Raw genomic sequence first — 23,259 nt, forward strand, 5'->3', positions numbered from 1 at the left:
ATGGATTATGATGCGATGGATATAGATGGATGGGTTAGATACATGGATTGGTCCAGTGGTTGTGGTGTTTGACCGTTTGCTGACGTGTAACATAACTTTTTACACATGTGTATTGGCCACCAGGGTTTTCCGGGACCGCTGGGGGCATAAACTCGGTGGCTGTTTTATTGGTCCCACCATTTAACGTGGGTTGAGAAAGTGTTTGTGTTTCCTTCTGTCCCATTGCCCGTTTTAAAACTATAGTAGATTACCCAAACCGCCAAAAACAACTAAACATAAAACCATACACCATAACAAAGTGGAATTAGTATGTCACAAGGGGATTGAAATATATATTATCATACTATATAGATACTATTCTCAGAATTTATATTGTTGTGGAAGCCTTGACGAGATATATGTACCTGAAAGCTCCGCAAAAAATTAACATCCTCATTATGATTTTATTAGGCATATTTTGCATCCTATAGTGCAGCGGTGTACGTGTGTTTCTTACTTCATATCAGAACGTAGAAGATAGCGGAATAGGAGTCCATTATCTATTCTGCTTATATCTATCTCTCCCTCTCCCTCTCCCTCTCTCTCTCTCTCTCTCTCTCTCTCTCTCTCTCTCTCTCTCTCTCTCTCTCTCTCTCTCTCTCTCTCTCTCTCTCTCTCTCTCTCTCTCTCTCTCTCTCTCTCTCTCTCTCTCTATATATATATATATATATAAACATACATACACATATATGCCCATATATACATTATTGTAACATACATCCATATATACCCAGACACATACAGATAAACACGTGGCAGCAAGAATAAATGCAACAGTGGTAACCAGTGTTTACTAATTAAGATCATTGATGTTAATTTTGGGACATTATGCTGCTACTATTACACGATGCGTTTCTTACTGTGAGGACGATGGCTCTTTTTTGTAAATACTGATTTTATTGTCAAAAATGATCTTATTGTTAATACTGATGCCATTTTTACATGCATGCAGATCGACGGTTGGTTATAACTTTAATAACGATTTCTGAAAATACAGGAGCCCAATTAGATAATTAATTAACGACAGCAGGTAAAATAGCAGGTGAGAAGTAGGGCAGGTAAACTTACCCTGGCACAGGGAGTGCTTAGCCTTGCCTCCTAACCTGCTAAGCAGAGTCTCTGCTAGCTCTCTGCTGAGAGGTGCTGCTCCACACAGTATCAGCTGGATGTGAGACATGTCGTATTTGTCCACCAGTGGATGCTTTGCCATGAACACTGCAAGCGGGGGCACTAACGTGATCCTGTTAATCTGTGCATTAAATCAGAATAGAATGTGAAACTGAATTGGTTAGAATTTTGCGCTAGAAAGCCGAAAAGATTCGAGCGAGTTCTTGGTATGCTGCCAAAATATGTGAGCAAGGATTTGTGCATAGTAGCCGGAGAAATAGGCTTATATTTTGATTATGTATGATTATTTATTTAAGATTATGTTGAAACTATTAACACCTAATACCAAAAGCATAATAAACCTTTTAAAGAACTCCTTTTAGAAAAATTACGAACTGATAATGCAGATAATCCTGATAACTAACAATACACAGTGTGTTGTATGTTTAGGCATTTGACAATACACTGTGTATTGTTAGCGAGCTTTCAACAATACACTGTGTATTGTTGAACACCTTTTAACAATACACTGTGTATTGTAGTAGGTACCTATGAGCTTTCAGCAATACACTGTGTATTGTAGTAGGTACCTATGAGCTTTCAACAATACACTGTTTATTGTTGAACACCTTCTAACAATACACTTTTATTTTATTTTTTATTTTTTAATTAGTTTACTTTTGATTTGTAAACTTGACAATTGACATTTATTTAAATGAATTTATTGAAATTATTTGATTGATTTTATTGAATTTTTGAACATGACATTGATTTAAATACAAGTTGTTAGCGTACCTACTACAATACACAGGTATTGTTTAGAAGGTGCGCTCAACCATACATCACTGTATCTGTTTAGAAGTGTTTGTTAGGTTACCAATTATCTGGATAATGCATATCACATTTGTAACTTAGATTCGTGAATATATGAATCGATTATTAAAACAGCCATTCGTTCTGATTAATCAACTGGTTTGCTTGGTAAATCAATACAAACGACTCTAATACACATACTTACACTAAACTTCAAGGAATATACTACATTTTAACAAACATATACATGTATTTAAAGTGAAAAGATTACACACCTTGTAGTTTTGAATTGGTCTCATAGAAATACTTCTGCGTTGGAATCGAGAAAGGTTGACGAGCGTGAACTCCAATGCGTCATGGGAGTTTTAGCAGCGTAGCCGTGAAACCTGACGCGTGATAGAACGGGTAGAAAGACCGAGAGCTCGCGTCTGCGACGGTGGCTCCCTCATCTGTCGAGTGAGCAGGCGTCCGAGTATGCGCTGAAAGATTTCATTTGCATTATGTGCGCAGTTGAAGCACCGTGAGAGTATATTAACCGACAGCCCTGCACACGGATGTTTGTTGTTTGGTGTGTCAAAGGCTAAAACACCGGTTTGCACGACGTATTTACACGGCGTACGCCTAGCACAAATCTTTCCTTTGCACCTTTTGTTACTAGCGTTATCTTTAGAAGCGTGTTTATGCTAGGCGTACGGGCAACTCGACTTTACCAATGTAATATTCAACTAACTTGAGGATGTCACAGACGTTAGAAAGTGCGTTGGCTACTGAACGATTAAGGGTAAAGCGCACCATGTTTTATCACTCCTTCCTCTGCTCCTTTCTGTCACTCCCCCCATATACACCGAAGCTTCGTACTTCATGACCTCCATGGCCTGCTATGAGGTTGAATGTCGTCAGCATGACGCTTTAGGCAGGCCGCGTGGTTCCACTGGAGTAGAGCAACACGCGCTGTGTGTTCCTGCAGTTACTCCTGAGGGAGCGCAGATAGGCAGGGAGCCATATCGCTTCCATCAAGTTTAACGGGAATGCGGGTGGAAGCGATTCGGCTCTGCCGAGACAAACAGTTTCCTAGATAAGCAGCGCCGATTTATGACTTGATGATCATTGCTAGCGCGAGTAAATGAAATGCAATATGGCTGCAGTGTGGGAATGCATCGCCCTGAACTCATAATGACTCGACTTATATATATTATATATTATATATATATATAGTATACTTATATATCGGAGTAGATAATAGGGAATTCCTAATTATTCGCCTTATATGAACTGACATATATTATATATATATATATATCATATATATATAGTATATATATCAGGAGGAGATATAGGAATTTCCTATTATGTTCTCCTATATATATACATATATATACTGGATATCATATATATACACACATATATATACGTATATATAGTATATAGTATTACATATATATACGAATACATATATATACGTATATATAGTATTGTATATATATATTATACATATATATCGAATTACATATATATACATCACATTATATACGTATTATATATATATATATATATATTATATATATATTATTATACGAATGAATGAAAGGAATGCGGACAAGACCTTTATAGCGTTGATGTTTCTGGCGGCGTTGCCTGCAGTCTTGATACTCTCTCGTGTATTGTCACGCAACCAGTCGCGCACTAGTGTCTTTGAGTTGAAAGTAGAACCTCGTCTAACGACAGAGAACACTTATAATATATATATATCCATAAAAATGTCTAAATAGCTTCAACAAGTAATAATAATGATATGGCTTATATCGTTCCCGTGTGTACGTGTTGGCTATAAATGATCTTGAATAACAGAATAAAATACATATAATGTATAAAAAATCATTGCTAAAGAAAGCTTTCTTCTGGCAAGTTCATCTAGTTTACTCTTGTGTAGGAGAACGTGCATCGTTGATAATGTATGTGGTGTTCGTGCTGGTGCGTGCGTGCGTGCGTGGCGTCGCGTGCGCCGTGCGTCCCGCGCGCGTGTGTGTTTGTGTGGATATGCACGTGTAATCTAACTCAATCTTGCGTTGTAGAGAGGGTTTATGGTTTGGATAATGTGTGTATAGTGACGTGTAATCTAACTCACTTCGTGTAGAGAGGTTGTAATCGTAACGCTCACGCTTTGTATAGAAGGGTTGTAATCTAACTCACCTTTGACACCTTCGTGTAAGAGAGGGTTTATGGTGGTGACGGTACCACCCAGTAGACACGCGTAGCGAGCACGAGCGATAGCGCATTACTCGGATATGTTGTAGCTTAGATGGCCAGCCACGTTGCTCTGCAGAACATCGCTTGCTCAGGCCGCTGGCGACTCATCTCGGCGTAGTTGACGTGCTGTTTATGTAGGTGTACTCTCACCTGTGCCGGCGTTATCTACGGAGCGGCAGCAAGAAACCGCTCTCAGCTGTTATACAACGGAGTCTCCCTGCTCTCTCGCTCTCTCTCTCTCTCTCTAGTCTCACGTTCTTCTCTCTCTCTGGTCTCCTATCTCTCTCACTTTACTATCGGCTCTCTCTCTCTGCCTCATCTGCTTCTTCTTCTCTCTCTCTCTCTCTCTCTCTCTCTCTCTCTCTCTTCTGTCTCTCACTCTCCCCATCTCTCCATTTCTCCCTCACACTCTCCTTCTGATATCTCCCTCTCTCGGTAGGCGTGCGTTAAATTAAATTAAACCAATTGTATAAATACCGTACAAACGGCCGTGCTACCCTGTAAACTTCAACGCAACTAAGATATATTTCTTTCTGAGCTCTCGTATACGCTGGCTCAAATGGCCATTAAATTCTTCACTAAAGAATTGGGGATAAGGCTGGGGATATGATTATCACTAACTTCAGTTTTTCTTTGATATCCAGGGAGGTGTTCTAGCTGGGGGATACGATAGCCACCTGCGCCACCATATACTCGTGAGCTAATTAAACAACGCCAAGTATAATAAATTATAGAGAATGAAATGACAAAACTTCAGTCCCTTTTTTCTTTTCACAATCTTTTCATGCGTTCCTAAGACATTTCCTTCCCTATTCTGAATACGGATGGCGCAAAAGTCGTGGTTTTTCAAGCGCAACCAAAAGCCATCCGGCCGCCCTAGATTATATTGATACGCGATAATGCGAATGCGTATGTCGTATGCGTATACGTATATGTGCATAGTAGTATATATGCACACTGCGTATACGTCTCTACCGCAGGCTATATACAGGGCATATCAGCTCACTAATGTTCAACGGGATGTCGTTTCGAACGGATTAACACTATTGTGGCGACAGAATATTAGACTGAATTGATTACTAACACAAATAAAAACACCCGTTTTCAGTGTTTTGACGTGAAATGCGCTTAGGGGCATCGTGCTTGTTCACGACGTTTGAACGAGTTTTGAAAAGAAAGAAAACGGACACAAGCATCGCTTGACATAATTCCGCAGGTATCATGTATACGCTAGTACAGAATGATTTAACTTTCCGAAAGATCAAGTAGCTATCACACGGAGAGGGTGCACGAGAGAGACAACGAAATATACAGACAGCGAGCGAGCGAGAGAGAGTGGGAGAGGGAGAGAGGGAGAGAGATAAATAGAAAGAGAGAGAGAGAGAGAGCGCGCATTCGAGAGTGAAAAAGGGTTTAACTGTAGTCACTTAACTAACGGAAATTGCTTCGACGCACACTCACCAATGCGGCTCGGTTGCCATAGCCGTGAAAACCTTTCATGATATAGCAGGCCAGGTTATCGGGCTCCGGTATGGCGATGGAAGGAAGAGCACTCTTCATGACTGCCATCTCTGTCTCCTCGCGCGTGTACCCACAGTCGCCCACACAGCAGTCCACACTACAGTAGTCCACACTACAGTAGTCCACACTGAAGTAGCAGCGAATGTATAAGAGCCGTCTTACGCTCTATCTTTCTCTCGCTCTCTCTCCTCCCCTCGTCTCCTCGTTCTCGCTCTCTCGTTCTCCTCTCTCTCTCTATCTCCTCTCTCGCTCTCTTCGTTCTCTCTCTCTTCTCTTCTCTGTCGCTCTCGTCCTCCATCGTCCTCCATCTTATTCTAGGCTTCCTTCTCTCTCTCTCTCGCTCTCTCTCTCCCCCTCTCGCTCACTGTGTGTGTTTGCGTGCATGTGTGTGCACATGAATATAGACGAGACACGCCCCGGTGGACTGGATCCCGGAGCGGCTTTCAGGGGCTCAGAGTTTGCGGTCAGTGCTTACACAAGTGCACAGGCTCTTGTAAACCGACCAGGCTCTCCGCCTGTTACACGTCGTAGGTTTAGCGAGAAGGGAACTTGTGGCTAATTAGGCTCTTGGAGCGTTTCAATAAAATATAATGCTAAATAAATACGAATCTATTTACTACCAAAATTTTAATGTTTTCTACTCTCTTCGCCTATTATGCCGTACAATTTCCTGTAAATTCCGTGCAAATGCTCCTCGGCAACACACATGTACACCGCACGCACGCTGCCGCACACTGACACATATAGTGCCTGTGTACAAGTGAGTGCAGCGCGCGAGGGGGGGAGGGCGAGAGGAGGGGGGGAGATTCAGTGTTCTACAGCGGAGGAAAGCTTGCATGCGTGATAAACACGCGAAATCTGCGATTCACTGAAATATAGCAGTAAACTGGGGGGATGAAACACAATTTGTTCCCGAACTAGATGTAAGCATACAAACAATAAAAGCAAATAATAACGCGACACATACTCACACTTAGATAGAGCTATTTATAGGTGTCTACAACTGAGACGACGTAAACTAGTTCGTAGGACTGAGAATGTGACGGAGCGGACAAAACCGGTATGTGAGGGGGTGGTTTTTTTTAGTTTGTGGGCATAATGCTTGCGTTGTGTGATGGAAACTTGCATCGCTGCGGCCATACTTCTTTATTATTCCTTCTTTATTATTCCAACTTGCATCGCTTCTTTATTATTCCTATCATTATTCCTATTGTTATTATTATTATTTTTATTATTATTGTTGTTGTTGTTGTTGTTGTTGTGTTGTTGTTGTTGTTGTTGTTGTTGTTGCTGCTGGTGCTGCTGCTACTGCTACTGTTGCTGCTGCTGCTGCTACTGCTGCTGTGCTGCTCGCTGCTGATGATGATGCATGATGCATGATGTATGGTGTGTGCTGCTGGCACTGCTGCTGCTGATTACTGCTGCTGCTGCTGCTGGCTGCTGCTAGTAGTGTGCTGGCGCTGCTGGTGTGGCTGCTGAGCTGCTGGTGCGCTGCTGCTGCTACTAGTACTACTACTATATTAACTACTACTACTAACTACTACTACTAACTAACTACTACTACTACTACTACTACTACTACTACTACTCTACTACTACTACTACTACTACTACTACTACTGACTGCGCTGCAGCTACTCCGCTGCGCTAACTAGTCTGTAGTTTTGGGATCGAGGTTTCGAGTGTGTACACATAGATATCGTACACTTTGCTCTACATGTGCCCCGTTGCTTGTAGATTAACGTATATGACACCCGTGTGCGCGTGATCTCACGCACCTCAGTGCTTACGACATCCCCATGATCGGTGTGTGGTATACGTGCTTGTGTGCTCGCGCGTGTGTGTATGCATGTATGTATGTGTGTGTGCGTGTGTGCGTGTGTGTGTGTGTGTGTGTGTGTGTGTGTGTGTGTGTGTGTGTGTGTGTGTGTGTGCGTGTTTGCGTGTGTGTGTGTGTGTGTGTGTGTGTGTGTGTGTGTGTGTGTGTGTGTGCGTTGCGCGCGTGCGTGCGTGCGTGCGTGTGGCGTGTGGTGTGTGTGTGTGCGCGCGCGGTGTGTGTATGTGTATGTGTGCGTGTGTTTGTGTGTGAGAGATTGTGTGTGTATTTGCATATGTGTGTGTGTGTGTGTGTGTGTGTGTGTGTGTGTTTTCGTGTGTCAGATTGTGTGTGTATTTGTGTATGTGTGTGTATTTCTGTGTGTGAGTGCGTGTCCGTCTGCCCGTGTCCGTCTGCCCGTGTCCTCGCGCGTGCGCGTGTGTGCGCGTGTCTTCGTGAGAGAGAGAAACCATGAAGGGCGTGACAGAGAGAGTCGAGAGGATTTTTAACCTGTACGAGGCACACGGCAACGTGGACTACATTGGCGAGCCAGTTAGCATTACAGATCACATGCTGCAGTGTGCTGCACACGCACAACACGAGGGTTACCCGCTAGCGGTGAGTGACAACTAGGAATTGGCACGATTTATCGACCGACGATACACTTATATCGATACGTTTGACTATTCACGATACACGTATCAATACTCTACAGAATAAAATTCATATCATTTAGTAGCATAGTTTCATCGAAAAACAAAAGAAACATTACAATTTGCAATTCCATGGCAGGTGTTTACGAAGCGCTCCATGAGACTGAATAAGCCAGTTCGTAGTTAGGCAAGGGGTTGTGTGACGTCACAGGTCACCGGGTCATTTGTGACAAAAAACGATGAAATAGCGAGTGCGGCGTGCGCTCTCGGTTCAGTATACATATATACATGTATGCTGTGTACGTGTACACGCACGCATGTGTACGTGCACACACATGCACGCACGCACGCACGTGTACGTGCACATGCACGCACACACGCACGTGTACGTGCACACGCACGCACGTGTACGTGCACACGCACGCACGTGTACGTGCACACGCACGCACACACGCACGTGTACGTGCACACGCACGCACACTCGCACGTGTACGTGCACACGCACGCACGCACACACTCTTACGTGCACACGCACGCACGCACGCACTCTTACGTGCACACGCACGCACGCACGCACGCACGTGTACGTGCACACGCACGCACGCACGCACGTGTACGTGCACAAGCACGCACGCACGCACGTGTACGTGCACACATACGTGCACACGCACGCACGCACGCACGCACGCACGCACGCACGTGTACGTGCACACGCACGCACGCACGCCCGCACGTGTACGTGCACACGCACGCGTACGTGCACACGCACGCACGCACGCACACACGCACGAACGTGTACGTACACACGCGAAGACTGTAGCATTACAACGACACAGATGCATGCGTATGTGTACTGTACGGTCGAAATACGAAATATTTTGTCACAAATGACGTGACCCGGAAGAATTCGTGGCTACGTTGCGCAGACTGTGACTACGAACTGGCTTATTGTAAGCGTTCACATCGTTATAGTGCCGGTTAAACACATAGTTTGCTATGCGGTTTCTCTTGAGAGTATCGTGATGCGTATGCTATTGGCAAAGCTGTACTGTGATACGTATCGTGTCGTGAGCTACCCGTATGGTCCTGCCCCAACTAACTATTCAGACACCGGAGTGTGGACGTGCGGCCACGCAGAAAACATGCTCACACGACCTCCTCCTCCTCCCACTCCTCCACCTTCTACTCCTCTTCCTCCCCTTCTTCCTCCACCTCCTCAACCACCTACTCCTTCTCCTCCTCCCACTCCTCCACCTTCTACTCCTCTTCCTCCCCTTCTTCCTCCACCTCCTCAACCACCTACTCCTTCTCCTCCTCCCACTCCTCCCCTCCTCCTCCCCTTCTTCCTCCTCTTCCTCCTCCTCCTACTCCTACTCCTCCTCCTCCACCTCCTCCTCCTCCTCATGTCTCCTATTTGCTCTCACACGGATCACGCACTGGCAGTTCCAACAAATCAGAAAAATAAAAATAATGTATAATAATCTTATTGCACACTAATAACTCTCCTATCTGCGGTAAACAACAGTTACTCCTCACTGCAAAAGCAAATCCTATCGTCGGCGCGAATGCTGACTATCTGCACTACGCTGCGTTCTCCCCATACATAATATCAGGAGTTTATCAATAGGAGTGCAGACAGACTAAAACCGGCAAAATTCAACATTTAGTAGCCTTAGTCTACCTATGATATTATTGTGTTTACCTCGATAAACTTGAGCTCAAGTCTTGCCTTAACATTAAACTTTATCCGTGTCTAATCGTTGCGTCTCACAAAAATGACAAATCGGGAGATATCGCGTCCAACGTACAATGTGGTTTTTGAAAGTGTATATCCCATTTTTAACAACTGTGAACCGAAACATAAGGGCAATGCTTTTGAAAGCCCTCTATCGCTTAGCAATGCAAACATAGCAAACAACTAGCGAGGTTTGCTAGGATTTCAGAAAGTTAAACACGCCTTGTTGTTATTATAGGCCATGTCGACTGACAGTAATTACATGTTATGAACAATATTGTTAAGAACAAATAAATGGATAAAAATACTAACACATGTGAAATTTTTTTATTTCTAATGGTAAATAGTATCAATAACACCAAGTCGCGTTTAACTTTCCGAAATCCCTAGCCAAACCTCGCTAGTTGTTTGCTATGTTTGCATTGCCTAAGCGATAGCAGCGGCATTTCAAAAACATTATGTTTCGGTTCACGGTTGTTGATTTCACGATATAACTTTCTAAAACCACATTGTACGTTTGGACCGATATCTCCCGATTTGTCATTTTTGTGAGACCAACGATTAGACACGGATAAAGTTTAATGATTAAGGCAAGACTTGAGCTCAAGTTTATCGAGGTAAACACAATAAATCATAGGTAGACTAAGGCTACTAAATGTTGAATTTTGCCGGTTTTAGTCTGTCTCACTGATAATATGATAACAATCTATGTATGGGGATTATTATCTATGGGGATTATTATGTATGGGGAGTACGCAGCCTAGTGCAGAGAGTCAGCATTCGCGTCGACAATAGGCTTTTCTTTTGCAGTGAGGAGTTGTTTACCGCAGATAAGAGAGTTATTAGTGGTGCAATAAGATTTATTACACATTATTTTTACTGATTTGTTGGAACTGCCAGTGGGATCCCGTGTCTATAACTGGGGAATGTTTTTCCGCTTCATTGTTGTCATCGACAATAGCGTATTTCTGACGGCCGCGGCGCGTGTGACATTACGCACAAGATCTTTCCTGCGTTGGGTTGTCATGGTAAGTGACGCAACCCACTCTCATAATGTACACCCCCAAACACGCACGTACGCACACACAAACGCGCATACACGCACGCACATACGCACACAGACACGCACATACGCACACAGACACACACAAACAAGCACACGCGCACGCACGCGCGAACAGACACATACGCACGCAATCACACACAAACACGCACGTACACACACACGCACGCACGCACACACACACGCACGCACGCACACACACATACATATATATGCGCGAATGATGATGGTACTCGAATTGCAACTCTGCGATTTAATGGGAATCCTGGACTCGAGCTATAACATGTAGCGATCAGGCGCCCACGTTCCTTGCGTTATACAAGCCGGCCACAATGTAAACCATGCAATAAATGCAGTGGTTGGTGACGCATGACAGGTACCCGCTTACACACCATAAACACGAACGTTGTCTGTCGATACAGCCCTTATTAAATATACAGATATTAACCCAAAATATGTTGATCGTTACCAGTTGTTCGTTGCCAGTGTACCATAAACACGGGCGAAAGCGAATGTTGACGTCTGTAGGTGTAACCCATATTCGACAGATATTACCCACAACATGTTATTCCAGGGCCGTAGCCTGCGGGGGGGGGCAAGGGGGCAGCTGCCCCCCTAGAGTTTGGAGCAAAATTAAAAAAATTCATTGTTCTATTAACAGAGAATTGTCGTAGTCAGAATGAAGGCTGTACTCAAAAGTGCCTCAAATACATGCATCTCCTGCGATCTACATTTTCAAAATTTTCTGCGGGAGGACCCCCAGACCCCCCCACCTGTTTCTCACCCCTCCTTGAAATCCTAGATCCGCCACTGCCCCCCCCCTAGGAATTTGCTCAGCCTACGGCCCTGTATTCGTTACATTGAAAGAGAGAAACATGCAATAAACGCCGACCACAGTGGTTGCACGGTTGCACCTTACTAGACGAACATCACGACAAATATGTCGATCGTTTGCGAAACCCTTTATCGTTAACATGGCTCATAAGGTCTATGTCCCCCAGGGTACTGCCGGAACGTACCTGCGGTACGGTCGGTATACCGGAACGTACCCTGAGTCACTATTTGATATGGATAGGGTTAGGATTAGGTTAGGGTTTAGGATTAGGGTTTAGGGTTAGCGGTTCGGTTAGCGGTTAGGGGAGTAGGCTTGTAGCGACTCCCTAGACTCGTTAGTGGGGTAGGCAGGTACGGTCCGGCATATTAGATAGTACCAGGGTACGTTCCGTTATACGCGGACCGTACCCAGGGTACGTTCCGGCAGTACCCGGGACATAGACACCTCTCAGCGTTAATATGAGCATTGATGGAGTGGTGTTAACCATTGTTACTTACTTAATAACCACGTGACCTACCACTCCCAGTACATAATCACCCACCCACTTAGATATGTTATTAGGTCCGATCAAACTTTTCCAGTTTATTGTTCTTGTTCTTCCTTGATCACGCGTGCGTGGCAAAATGGTCGACTTTGCGACACTTCGTTGACAAACATTGTCTTTTAGCATTGTTTTTTTCAACAACTAAATTGGCTAGAGCTGCCTTGGCAAACATGCGAAGGCGGATGGTCTGTCAGTCGCGACCGTGAAAATTACACGCGTAATCGCGCTTGAAATACGTACGAATATATCTGTAGTTGTATAACACGGAACAGGAATACAACTGAATTCAACTTACGTAAGTAAGTGTGCAAGCGCAACCTTAAAATGAACACGGCTAACAAAGTACTATTATAAAAATGCACGGCTACACTAGTACACTTATAAACGAACCCATGTCACAAACAAACATACATGAACGAAGGTATCCAACTCCATATTACCAAATTGTTGACTCGGTGAAGGAATCCATGTATGTATGAGAACACGACCCACATGGAAATGTCGAATGTAAGAGTTGTTTTACACCAAAATGCCACGTTAAAAGAAGCCAAATCCAGAACACGGTGCATAGCTCACAGTGGGACGCGGGGCAACCATACATAACAATAAAGCAGAGGGGAGCCTGCCTCGGGTGTGCCAACACAATATGATTACCAACAATGCTGATTATTTTTATTTTGCCAGCTTTCGAAAATATCTGTCTCTTCATGTTTTGTTATATATTGTGTTATATTTGTGTATATGTTCTGTAATAAAACCTCATTAACTTCTATTTATATAATCTTATTTATATCTTTATGCGGTATCCATAGCATATGTATATGCATACATAATAGTGTATGCCATCGACTGTAAAAATATATACAAGCAGAAAAACTCGCGCGCGTGTGCGTGCTAGCGTGCGCGTGCGTGTGCGTGTGTCGTGCGTGCGTAGTGCAGTGTGTCGTGTATACATGTGTATATCTTCACACTTGTGATACTAATTATTATTTACAGTAGTAGCAGTAATAATATTAGTAGTAGTAGTTTGAAGTTGGAGTTTCGATTCAGATTATTCTTGGAGCACTGTTGCACGACATTGGTCATCTAGTTGGAACCGCCGATCGAAGACAAGAGATGTGACCGATGGGAATGCGGCTAGGTATACAGCACATGACGTCATAGGCGCAGAGTTTTTGGAAGAGCTGGGTTTCCCGGCAGCCGTTACGGATATGGTGCGCTACCACGTCGACAGGCAAGCGCTACCTGGTGACAATTGACGGAAGAACTATTATTCAAGTAATTCACCCGCCATCTTGTCTTAGCTTCGTTACTTCAGAAATTCTACAAAATGTCTAAGCCAGCTGCAGCCTAGCATAGAGTAGAAAAGGAAGAAAACGTGTCAAGTGTTATCTATTATACCTCACCAGTAGTAAATTTCAGTATAAGCAAAACACGGCTCTGACAACCCTGACCAATTGTCTCATACCTCTCACCTCATGTCGTCTACTCAAAACATTTCCCCAATGTAATGCCTATATTAAAATCCGCATAAACTTTCTAACGATAATACTGACGTTTCTACTCTTTCTCTTCGTTTCAGCATTTCACGAACAAATCGCACACGATTACGTAGCCGATTATGTTCTGCTATGTGCTATATCATTCCTATTGCTATCTTTCTCTTGCACTGTTATTAGCAATCACTATTACATGGTTTTCTGCAGGTTATCCGAGAGCTAGCAAGCAGCACGCTAATTCATCAAGGACGGTTCATGACGGATCGAAGTTGCGCGCGTTAAAAACATCGCCTATGTGCAATGACATCATTAGATGAGAATGGGGGATGAAAGGGGGAAAGATACGGATGTAGAACAAAGCTCTGATTTATTATAAGAACCATGTGCAGGGATACCTTTGAAAACTGTCGAAAACATCACCACGGCCGATGATTTATATTGCCCTATATTATATATATATATATATATACTATTATATATATGTTACAATTCAAAATATTGGGAATATATATTTGATATGTCACGGGGCCGTATTCTATTTTTTATTTCAATCCTCATGAACATCAAACGCGAATTTAACTGACGATACATGACATATAATCGACAATATGCTTTTTTCCATTAAATATTCAAAGGTATCTGATGATCTCATGGAAAATTTGCTGGATGGTTTAATATTGCAAACAACACGGATTACATCATGTTTAAGATAGCACGAAACGAATTCTTTCGACACTGCACATGGACGTCATAAGCCATGTGCTTGCCCCACGCGGAATCTCGACGCTGGGCCTGTGAGGTGATTGATCCTGGCAATAGTATTCGCGCCGAGCTGATAAGTAGAATTTACCTCTGCAACTCTGGCACTCTGCTACCGTGACACTTGTTATCATTAACTGTACACGCCTACCTCTAACACCTAGTGTAGTAACTTACATGTATATTTACTGTTAACATTTGCCCGTATGCGCCTTTCTTAACACCTACCTTTACGGACTTACTGTAACACTTACCTGTCCACTTGTTACACTTTACCTGAAATCACACCGGTCATAGTGTAATACTTGTGAACTTACGTTATTGACGCTTACCTGTATATGTACGTGGCGCTACCGCTATATTTTCACGGTCTCTTCACGTGTTCTCGCTCCATATGATTTAATTTCCACCACGCACAACCACGTTCTGGCTCAAGCGATCATGGCGCGCCGCCTGGTATGTTGACGAACGCATGCCTCGAACCTCTCTCTCCCCCGCTGTTCTCTGCCGCTTTCTGTCTCTCTCTCTCTCTCTCTCCTCTTACTCTCTCGCCACTCTCGCCTGGCATGTCGTCCTATGCCAGGTGATAAATGTCCGCAAATAGGAGCGCGGATTGTAAACATGCGCCTGCCGCGCGTTGGGGCGCATCATTGAAGCTCTATTTATTGAAGTTTCTTTCATCAAACAACCGCTCTCCATCGGCGGGGATGTGTGTTGTTATAGCTGTCTACACCGGTAGTGTGTGGTGTTTTGTGTGTGTGTGGCTGGATGTGTGTGGTCATTGGTGTGTGTGTGTTGTGTGTCCTGTGTGTTTGTGTCGCTGTGTGTATATGTGTTTGTTGGTGTGTGCCGTGCGCGCGCGGCTGACAAAGTGTTGTAGTGTCATCGTTTAACATGTATAGTAATGTTAGCTGTTTATATATTGATAAAGATTAGTGTAAGAAATGGGTGGTATGAATTAAACAATAATAAACAGACTTAAAACGTAATTAAAAACCATGTAGCTTTTCTTTCTATATCGAGATCATTTCAACGACTAAATTTCAAATTTTCTTAACATGCATCATCAATCCTCACGTTATGTGGTGTCTAGCCTCAGCGTTACAGGCAATATGTCAACATTTTTAGAAAATTTACAACATAATGTTTTTATTCTAGCAATTAACGTGCATGTTTTAGCCAGCATTAATCGTAAATGTTTGTAGCCAGCGATAACGCGTAATGTTTTTAGCTAGCGATAACGTAATGTTTTTAGCCAGCAATAACGTAATGTTTTAGCCGCAAATAACGCAATGTTTCTGCAGCAATAACGTAATGTTTTTAGCCAGGATAACGTAATGTTTTCAGGCCAGCGCACCGTTAAATGTTTCAGCCAGCGCATACGTAATGTTTTAGCCAGCATCGGAGATGATTTTAGCCAGCAATAGACGTAATGTTTCGCCAGCAACGTAATGTTTTAGCCAGTATTAACGGAATGTTTACCAATAATAACGTAATGTTTTAGCTAGCGCAGTTACGTAAATGTTTTAGCAGCGATTAACGTGTAGTGTTTTAGCAAGCGGAGTAGTCGTGATGTTTTAGCCAGCAAATAGGTGATGTTTTAGCCAGCATAAACGTGTATGTTTAGCTAGCCAATAACGAGGATGTTTTATGGCAGCAATAACGTGATGTTTTTAGCAGCGAATAACGAGATGTTTTTAGCCAGGCAATAAGCGTAATTGTGTTTGGTACAGCATAACGTACTGGTTTTAGCCAGCATAAACGTAATGTTTTAACCAGGCAATAACGTAATGTTTTGCCATTAATAACGTAATTGTTTTGCTAGCAGATACATAATGTTTTTAGCTAGCAATAAGCGTAATGTTGTTTAGGCAGCAATACGTAATGTTTTTAGCAGGCGATTAGACGTAATGTTTCAGCCAGCGATAACGTAATGTTTTAGCTAGCAATAACATTAATGTTTTAGCTAGCAATACGCTAATGTTTTAGCAGCATTAACGTATATGTTTAGCAGCAATAACGATAATGTTTCTTAGCCAGCATTCAGCGTAATGTTTTAGCCGCATAACGTAATGTTTTAGCCAGCAATAATCGTAAATGTTTTAGCTAGGCAATAACATAATGATTTTTTTTGTAAAAGCAGCAATAACGTAATGTTTTTAGCGCAGCAATAAACGTTAATGTTTTGCCAGCAATAACGTGATGTTTTAGCAGCAAATAACGCTGCATGTTTTAGCCCGCGATTAACGTAGATGTTTTAGCCGGCAAAACTAATCAATGAAGCGATTTGAATTGATTCATTCAACTCGTCGTTAGAGAACATGCCTATGTGTTGTAATGATTTCATACTACATCGGGTTATACTTATTATATAACTACATACTAGCATAACTAATTATTAAGCCACTGGAGTAGATGGCGACGCTATCCAAACGTGAAGATGCAAGCGCTTTAAATATTTGACTGTTTAAGTATTAGGGCCTGTGAGGCACATCCGTAGTCGATTGCGAAATGTCGCAAATGTTAAGAAATCCTTGATTTAACATGATTCTTGACACTTCGCAATGTACGTAGCATGCCGTGCGTATGCACAATGCCGCTGTGCGTTCGTATGCATGTGCGCTTGCGGATGTGATGTTCGCTCGGTGTGCGCGCATGGTACGTGAATGTTGCGGTACGCACTTTTGCGTCCGTGCGTGCGTGCGTTGATTTGGTATGCTACGGTGCACCGACAAAACGATGAATGGTGTCCTTACGTAAAGGACGTTTTATGGAGATTCATAGGACCCACAGTCATCGCGTTAAACGTCAATCACTCTTATATAAACAACATCAATTTTTAATGAGATCAGGTCTGTTTCTCTTCAAATGTAACTAAAGTAAATTATCGATCGAATTGTTTTCGTTTCCGTACTCTTTGAATACTCGACAATGATGATTCTATAAAGTACGTTCATTTATAACAATTAACAGAAGGTCGTAAGAAAACAGAAGTAAGGAAGTAGGTAGTGCGTGAGTCGCACCGCAGTGCGTACGTGTCCGTGTTATTGCGTTGCGTGCGCCGCTAGCGTGTGTGGGGTGCGTGCTGATGCGCAACGTTATTCACACCGCGTGCGGCGTTGTATCGCACTTTTTTCCTTCTGCATTCCTTGTCGCTTCTCTCTCTCTCTCTCTCTCTCTCTCTCTTTCTCGCTCTCTCTCTCTTTCTTCTTTGCTTCTTCATCTATATTTGCCTCTCTTTTAATTTAAACAGTTTCTGCCTCTCTCTCTCTCTCTTTCTTTCTCTCTCACTCTCTGCTTCTTCCTATCTCCCCTCCTCTCTCCCCCCTCTCTCTCTCTATCGCTCTCTCTCTCTCTCTCTCTCTCTCTCTCTCTCTCTCTCACTGTTTGGTCGCGCTGAGCACCTTTCTCCCTCCTCCCGGGTTCTTCCACATATTCCATGTTAACCACGAACGCGTCGTCCTTCCATCGAACGCGAAACAGCGAGAGCGACGTGATAACGAAACACATTGACGACGGGTTTGTCGTTCTGTTGCAGATACGTGCGAAAATGCTGTGCAAGGCCTCATGTTCGGTCGTCGTGATCGGAGTTCTATCGGTGCTCTGGCAGGCTTCGCCGACCAGCGGCAGCGGCGACGGCGGCGGCGGCAGCAGCAGCAGCAGCAGCAGCAGCAGCAGCAGCAGTAGTAGCATCGACTCTGTGACTACGCTAGGCTGCCATCGAAGGAGCTACACATTCCGTGTTACGAAACCCTACAGGAACTTACAGTGCTGGGATGACGTCACGGTGACGTCATGTTGGGGGCGCTGCGACTCGCACGAGGTGAGAGATATAACGATGAATGAGTTCCGATTCACTAACGAAGTGGAAACCTAACAATGTCAACGCATTCTTCGCATAGCAATTAATTGCCTCGCTCACGCCGTTTCGCGGTCGTTCGGCACCTAATGACGTTCACGTAGTAAGCTAATGAGGCGACCAGATACACCACCACAAGCAGCCTTTTATTCTCTCTCTCTTTCTCCCTCTCTCTCAGTCTCTCTCTCTCTCAATCTCTGTGTCTACCCTTCTATTACTCTCGCTCGGGCGCTATCTCAGTCTCTCTCTCTCTCTCGCGATCTCTCCTCTTCCTCTAATTCCTCGTTCTCTCGTTCTCCCTTTCTCCTTCTCTCTCTCTCTTTCTCTCTCTCTTTCTCCCTTTCTCATTCTCTCTCTCCCTCACTCCCTATCTCCCACGCACATTCTAGCCGACGAACTTTCCTGATAGCCTGGTGTTCTCTCCGCGCCCCACATTCTCTCAAGCTTCGCGGTGCTATCAGTGTCTGGCTGTTTCCGCCCAACGTCATTCAAAAGTAAAGCGAGAGACAGAAAGAGAGAGAGAGAGACAGAGAGGGAGGGGAAGAAAGGAGGGGGGGAGGTTGGGAGAGTGAGAGAAAAGTGGGGACGAGAGAGAGGGAGGAAGACAGAGCGAGCGATAGAGAGAGAGAGAGAAGGAGAAAGAGAGAGAGAGAAAGAGAGCGAGCGAGCGAGCGAGAGAGAGAGAGAGATGAGGAAGGGAGAGCGAGAAAGCGATGAAGAGGGAGAGTGAAAGAGGGGAAAGAGAGAGAAGGATAGAGAAAGACATACAGAGAGAAAGCGACGCCGGCGAGATTTCCATTCTACGAAATTTGTAAAGCGATGGCAAAGTTGATCCGTAGAGAATAGCAGTAACACGTAGTAAACTTATACACGTGAACAAGGGGTATCGCTTGACAACGACCCCGTGTACGGACAATGACCCGCCCGCCCTTATCTTCCCCAGGACAACGACCCCCGCCTTTATCCTGCCCCTGACAGCGACCTCCGCCTTTATACTCTCCCTGACAACGACCCCCCGCCGCTTTTCCCCCCCCTGACAACGACCCCCGCTTTTATCCTGCCCCTGACAGCGACCCCGCCTTTATACTCTCCCTGACAACGACCCCCCGCTTTTATCTTTCCCCTGACAGCGACCCCGCTTTTATCTTCCCCCTGACAGCGACCCCGCCTTTATCCCCCTGACAGCGACCTTCCTTGGTTACCCTAACAGTATAGTCACCCCTTATTCTTCCCAATGTGTACCCCACCCCACACCCCCTCTATCACCACAGCATACGCAGGGTATTGAAGCTGGTTTTCCCGCTCACACGTTACAGATAGGAGACTTCGGGTATCCGTATAAGAAGAGCTATCACCCGGTGTGCGTGCACGCCGTCACGTCCACGCGGCTAGTGCGGCTGCGTCAGTGCGACCCAGACCATCCCGACCCTTACTACACGACGATAGAGGCAGTCGAGTGCGCCTGCAGACTGTGCGACTCCCACACCACCAACTGTGAGATCATGCGGTGACGTAGTCGCCGTGACGTGGCGCGACGTAACGGTGACGTAGCCGTGACGCGACATTGTTCTCTGTCTCCCGCGCGGCGCGGAAAGACGGCATCTGCGTGCGTGCGCGCGTGCGCGCGTGCGTGCTTGAGTGCGTGCGTACGTGTCTGCGTGCGTGCGAGTGTGCGTGCGTTCGCGTATGCGTGCATACGTCCATGTGTGTGTACGTGCGTGCGTGCACACGTACGTACTTGCGTGCGTACGGCATTGGATTAGTGGGGTAGGCGAGGTACGGTCCGGCATATTAGATAGTACCAGGGTACGTTCCGGTATACCGGACCGTACCCAGGGTACGTTCCGGCAGTACCCCGGGGGACATAGACCCTCTCAGCGTTAATATGAGCATTGATGGAGTGGTGTAACCATTGTTACTTACGTTAATAACCCACGTGACCTACCACTCCCAGTACGATAATCACCCCACCCACTTAGATATTGTTATTAGGTCGATCAAACTTTTCCAGTTTATGTTCTTGTTCTTCCTGATCACGCGTGCGTGCCAAAATGTCGACTTTGCGACACTTCGTTGACAAACATTGTCTTTTAGCATTGTTTTTTTCCACAACAATAATTGGCTAGAGCTGCCTGGCAAACATGGAAGGCGGATGGGTCTGTCAATCGCGACCAGAAAAAATTACACGCGTAATCGCCGCTTGAAATACGTACCGAATATATCTGTAGTTGTATAACACGGGAACAGGAATATAACTGAATTCAACTTACGTAAGTAAGTGTGCAAGCGCAACCTTAAAATGAACACGGGCTAATAAAGTACTATTATAAAAATGCACGGATAACACTAGTACACTTATAAAACGCACCCATGTCACAAACAAACATACATGAACGAAGGTATCCAACTCCATATTACCCAAATTGTTGACTCGTGAAGGGAATCCATGTATGTATGAGAACACGACCCAACATGAAATGTCGAATGTAAGAGTTGTTTTACACGCAAAATGCCACGTTAAAAGAAGCCAAATCAAGAACACGTGCATGGCTCACAGTGGGACGCGGGAGCAACCATACATAACAATAAAGCAGGGGGAGCCTGCCTCGGGTGTGCAACACAAATATGTACCAACAATGCTGATATTTTTATTTTGCCAGCTTTCGAAAACATCTGTCTCTTCATGTTGTGTTATATATTGTGTTATATTGTGTATATGTTCTGTAATAAAACCTCATTCAACCTTTCTATTTATATAATCTTATTTATATCTTTATGGGTATCCATAGCATATGTATATGCATACATAATAGTGTATGCCATCGACTGTAAAAATATATACAAGCAGAAAACTCTCGCGCGTGTGTGCGTGCGTGCGTGCGTGCGCGTGCGTGTGCGTGTGTCCGTGCACATGTGTTTGCGCATGAGTATGAGCGTGCGTGAGTATGTGTGTGCGTGTGAGTAAGTGCATGTGTATACTCTTCATACTTGTGATACTAATGATTATTTACAGTAGTAGCAGTAATAATATTAGTAGCAGTAGTTTGAAGTTGGAGTTTCGATTCAGATTATTCTTGGAGCACTGTTGCACGACATTGGTCATCTAGTTGGAACGGCCGATCGAAGACAAGAGATGTTGACCGATGGAATGCGGCTAGGTATACAGCAACATGACGTCATAGGCGCAGAGTTTTTGGAAGAGCTGGGTTTCCCGGCAGCCGTTACGGATCTGGTGCGCTACCACGTCGAGGCAAAGCGCTACCTGGTGACAATTGACGAGAACTATTATTCAAGTAATTCACCCGCCATCTTGTCTTAGCTTCGTTACTTCAGAAATTCTACAAATGTCTAGCCAGCTGGCAGCTAGCATAGATGTAGAAAATGAAGAAAACGTGTCAAGTGTTATCTATATAAGTTCACCAGTATAAGTTTCAGTATAAGAAAACCACGGCTCTGACACCTGACCAATGTCTCATACCTCTCTACCTCATGTCTCTACCTCAAAAACATTTCCACAATGTAAGCCTATATTAAAAATCCCGCATAACTTTCTAACGATAATACTACCGTTTCTACTCTTTCTCTCGTCTCAGCATTTCCCAACCAAATCGCACACATTACGTAGCGATTATGTTCTGTTAGGTGTATATCATATCCTATGCTATCTGTCTCTATGCCGTGTTATTAGCAACCTCTATACATTTTTCTGCAGAATTATCCGAGGCTAGCAAGCAGACGCTAATTCATCAAGGAGGTTTCATGACGGACCCGGAAGTTGCCGCGTTTAAAAACATCCCTAGCTGCAATGACATTATTCAGATGAGAATGTGGGATGAGAGGGGGAAGGATACGGATGTAGAAACAAAGCCTCTATCTTATTATAAAACCATGTGCAGGGATTACCTTATGAAACTGTCGAAACATCCACCCACGCCATGAATTATATTGCCCACAATATATATATATATTGTTACAATTAGATATGAGAATATAGTATTGATATATCACGGGGCTCGTATTCTTTTAATCCTATGAACAAAACGCGAATTTAACTGATCGATACATGACATATAATCGACAATATGTTTTTTCATTAAATATACAAAGGTACTGACTGATATCATGGAAATTTGTGATGGTTTAATCTTGCAAACAACACGGATTACATCATGTTTAACGATAACACGATAAACGAATTCTTTCACACTGCACATGACGTTCATAAGCCAGTGCTGCCCTCACGCGGGAATCTCGAGCTGGGCCTGTGAAGCGTGATTGATCTGGCAATATATCGCGCCGAGCTGTAATGTAGAATTTACCTGCAACTCTGCAACTCTGCTACCTGTAACACTTGTTACACTTAACTGTAACGCCTACCTCTAACACCTACCTGTAGAACTTACATGTATTTACCTGTAACATTTGCCCGTAGCGCTTATCTCTAACACCTACCTATACGACTTACCTGTAACACTTACCTGTACCACTTGTTACACTTACCTGAAACTCACACCGGTCATAGTTAATACTTGTTAATTACGTATGACGCTTACCTGTATATCGTACGTGGCGCTACCGCTATATTTCACGTCTCTTCACGTGTTCTCGTCATAATTGATTTTTTCCCACGCACACCACGTCTGCTCAAGCGATCATGCGCGCGCCTGGTATGGTGACGACGCTGCCTCGAACCTCTCTCCCCCGCGCTGTCTCCTCCGCTCTCTCTCTCTCTCTCTCTCTCTCTCTCTCTCTCTCTCGCACTCTCGCCT

At 44.2% G+C, this 23,259-nt stretch overlaps 3 protein-coding genes across 4 annotated transcripts in view; 1 reads left to right on the forward strand and 2 right to left on the reverse strand.

The window, feature by feature from the left end:
* LOC106810201 (probable 4-coumarate--CoA ligase 1) overlaps nt 1–3,642 on the reverse strand; it is a 10,275-nt gene extending 6,633 nt beyond the window's left edge. Inside the window, exon 1 of the mRNA XM_014813486.1 lies at nt 3,563–3,642. The gene's annotated coding sequence lies outside the window, so the exon portion shown is untranslated. The remainder of the gene's footprint in view (nt 1–3,562) is intronic.
* A 612-nt stretch (nt 3,643–4,254) lies between these two features.
* On the reverse strand, nt 4,255–21,051 carry LOC106810190. Its single transcript, XM_014813470.1, has 3 exons — nt 20,909–21,051; nt 5,668–5,839; nt 4,255–4,371 (listed from the first exon to the last, which is right to left on the reverse strand). The coding sequence occupies exons 1-3, from the start codon at nt 20,962–20,964 to the stop codon at nt 4,255–4,257; spliced, it is 345 nt and encodes a 114-aa protein (XP_014668956.1). The 5' UTR covers nt 20,965–21,051.
* On the forward strand, nt 20,704–22,578 carry LOC106810197. Of its 2 annotated transcripts, none has more exons than XM_014813478.1 (3): nt 20,704–20,760; nt 21,558–21,783; nt 22,203–22,578. In XM_014813478.1, the coding sequence occupies exons 2-3, from the start codon at nt 21,624–21,626 to the stop codon at nt 22,427–22,429; spliced, it is 387 nt and encodes a 128-aa protein (XP_014668964.1). In that variant the 5' UTR covers nt 20,704–20,760; nt 21,558–21,623; the 3' UTR covers nt 22,430–22,578. The 2 variants fall into 2 exon arrangements, with proteins under 2 accessions (XP_014668964.1, XP_014668963.1); XM_014813477.1 differs by having other exon boundaries at nt 20,745–20,764.
* The last annotated feature ends 681 nt before the right edge of the window (nt 22,579–23,259 follow it).

Source organism: Priapulus caudatus, unplaced genomic scaffold (assembly GCF_000485595.1).
Source record: "Priapulus caudatus unplaced genomic scaffold, Priapulus_caudatus-5.0.1 Scaffold418, whole genome shotgun sequence".
In the NCBI taxonomy this organism is placed as follows: Eukaryota; Metazoa; Priapulida; class Priapulimorpha; order Priapulimorphida; family Priapulidae; genus Priapulus; species Priapulus caudatus.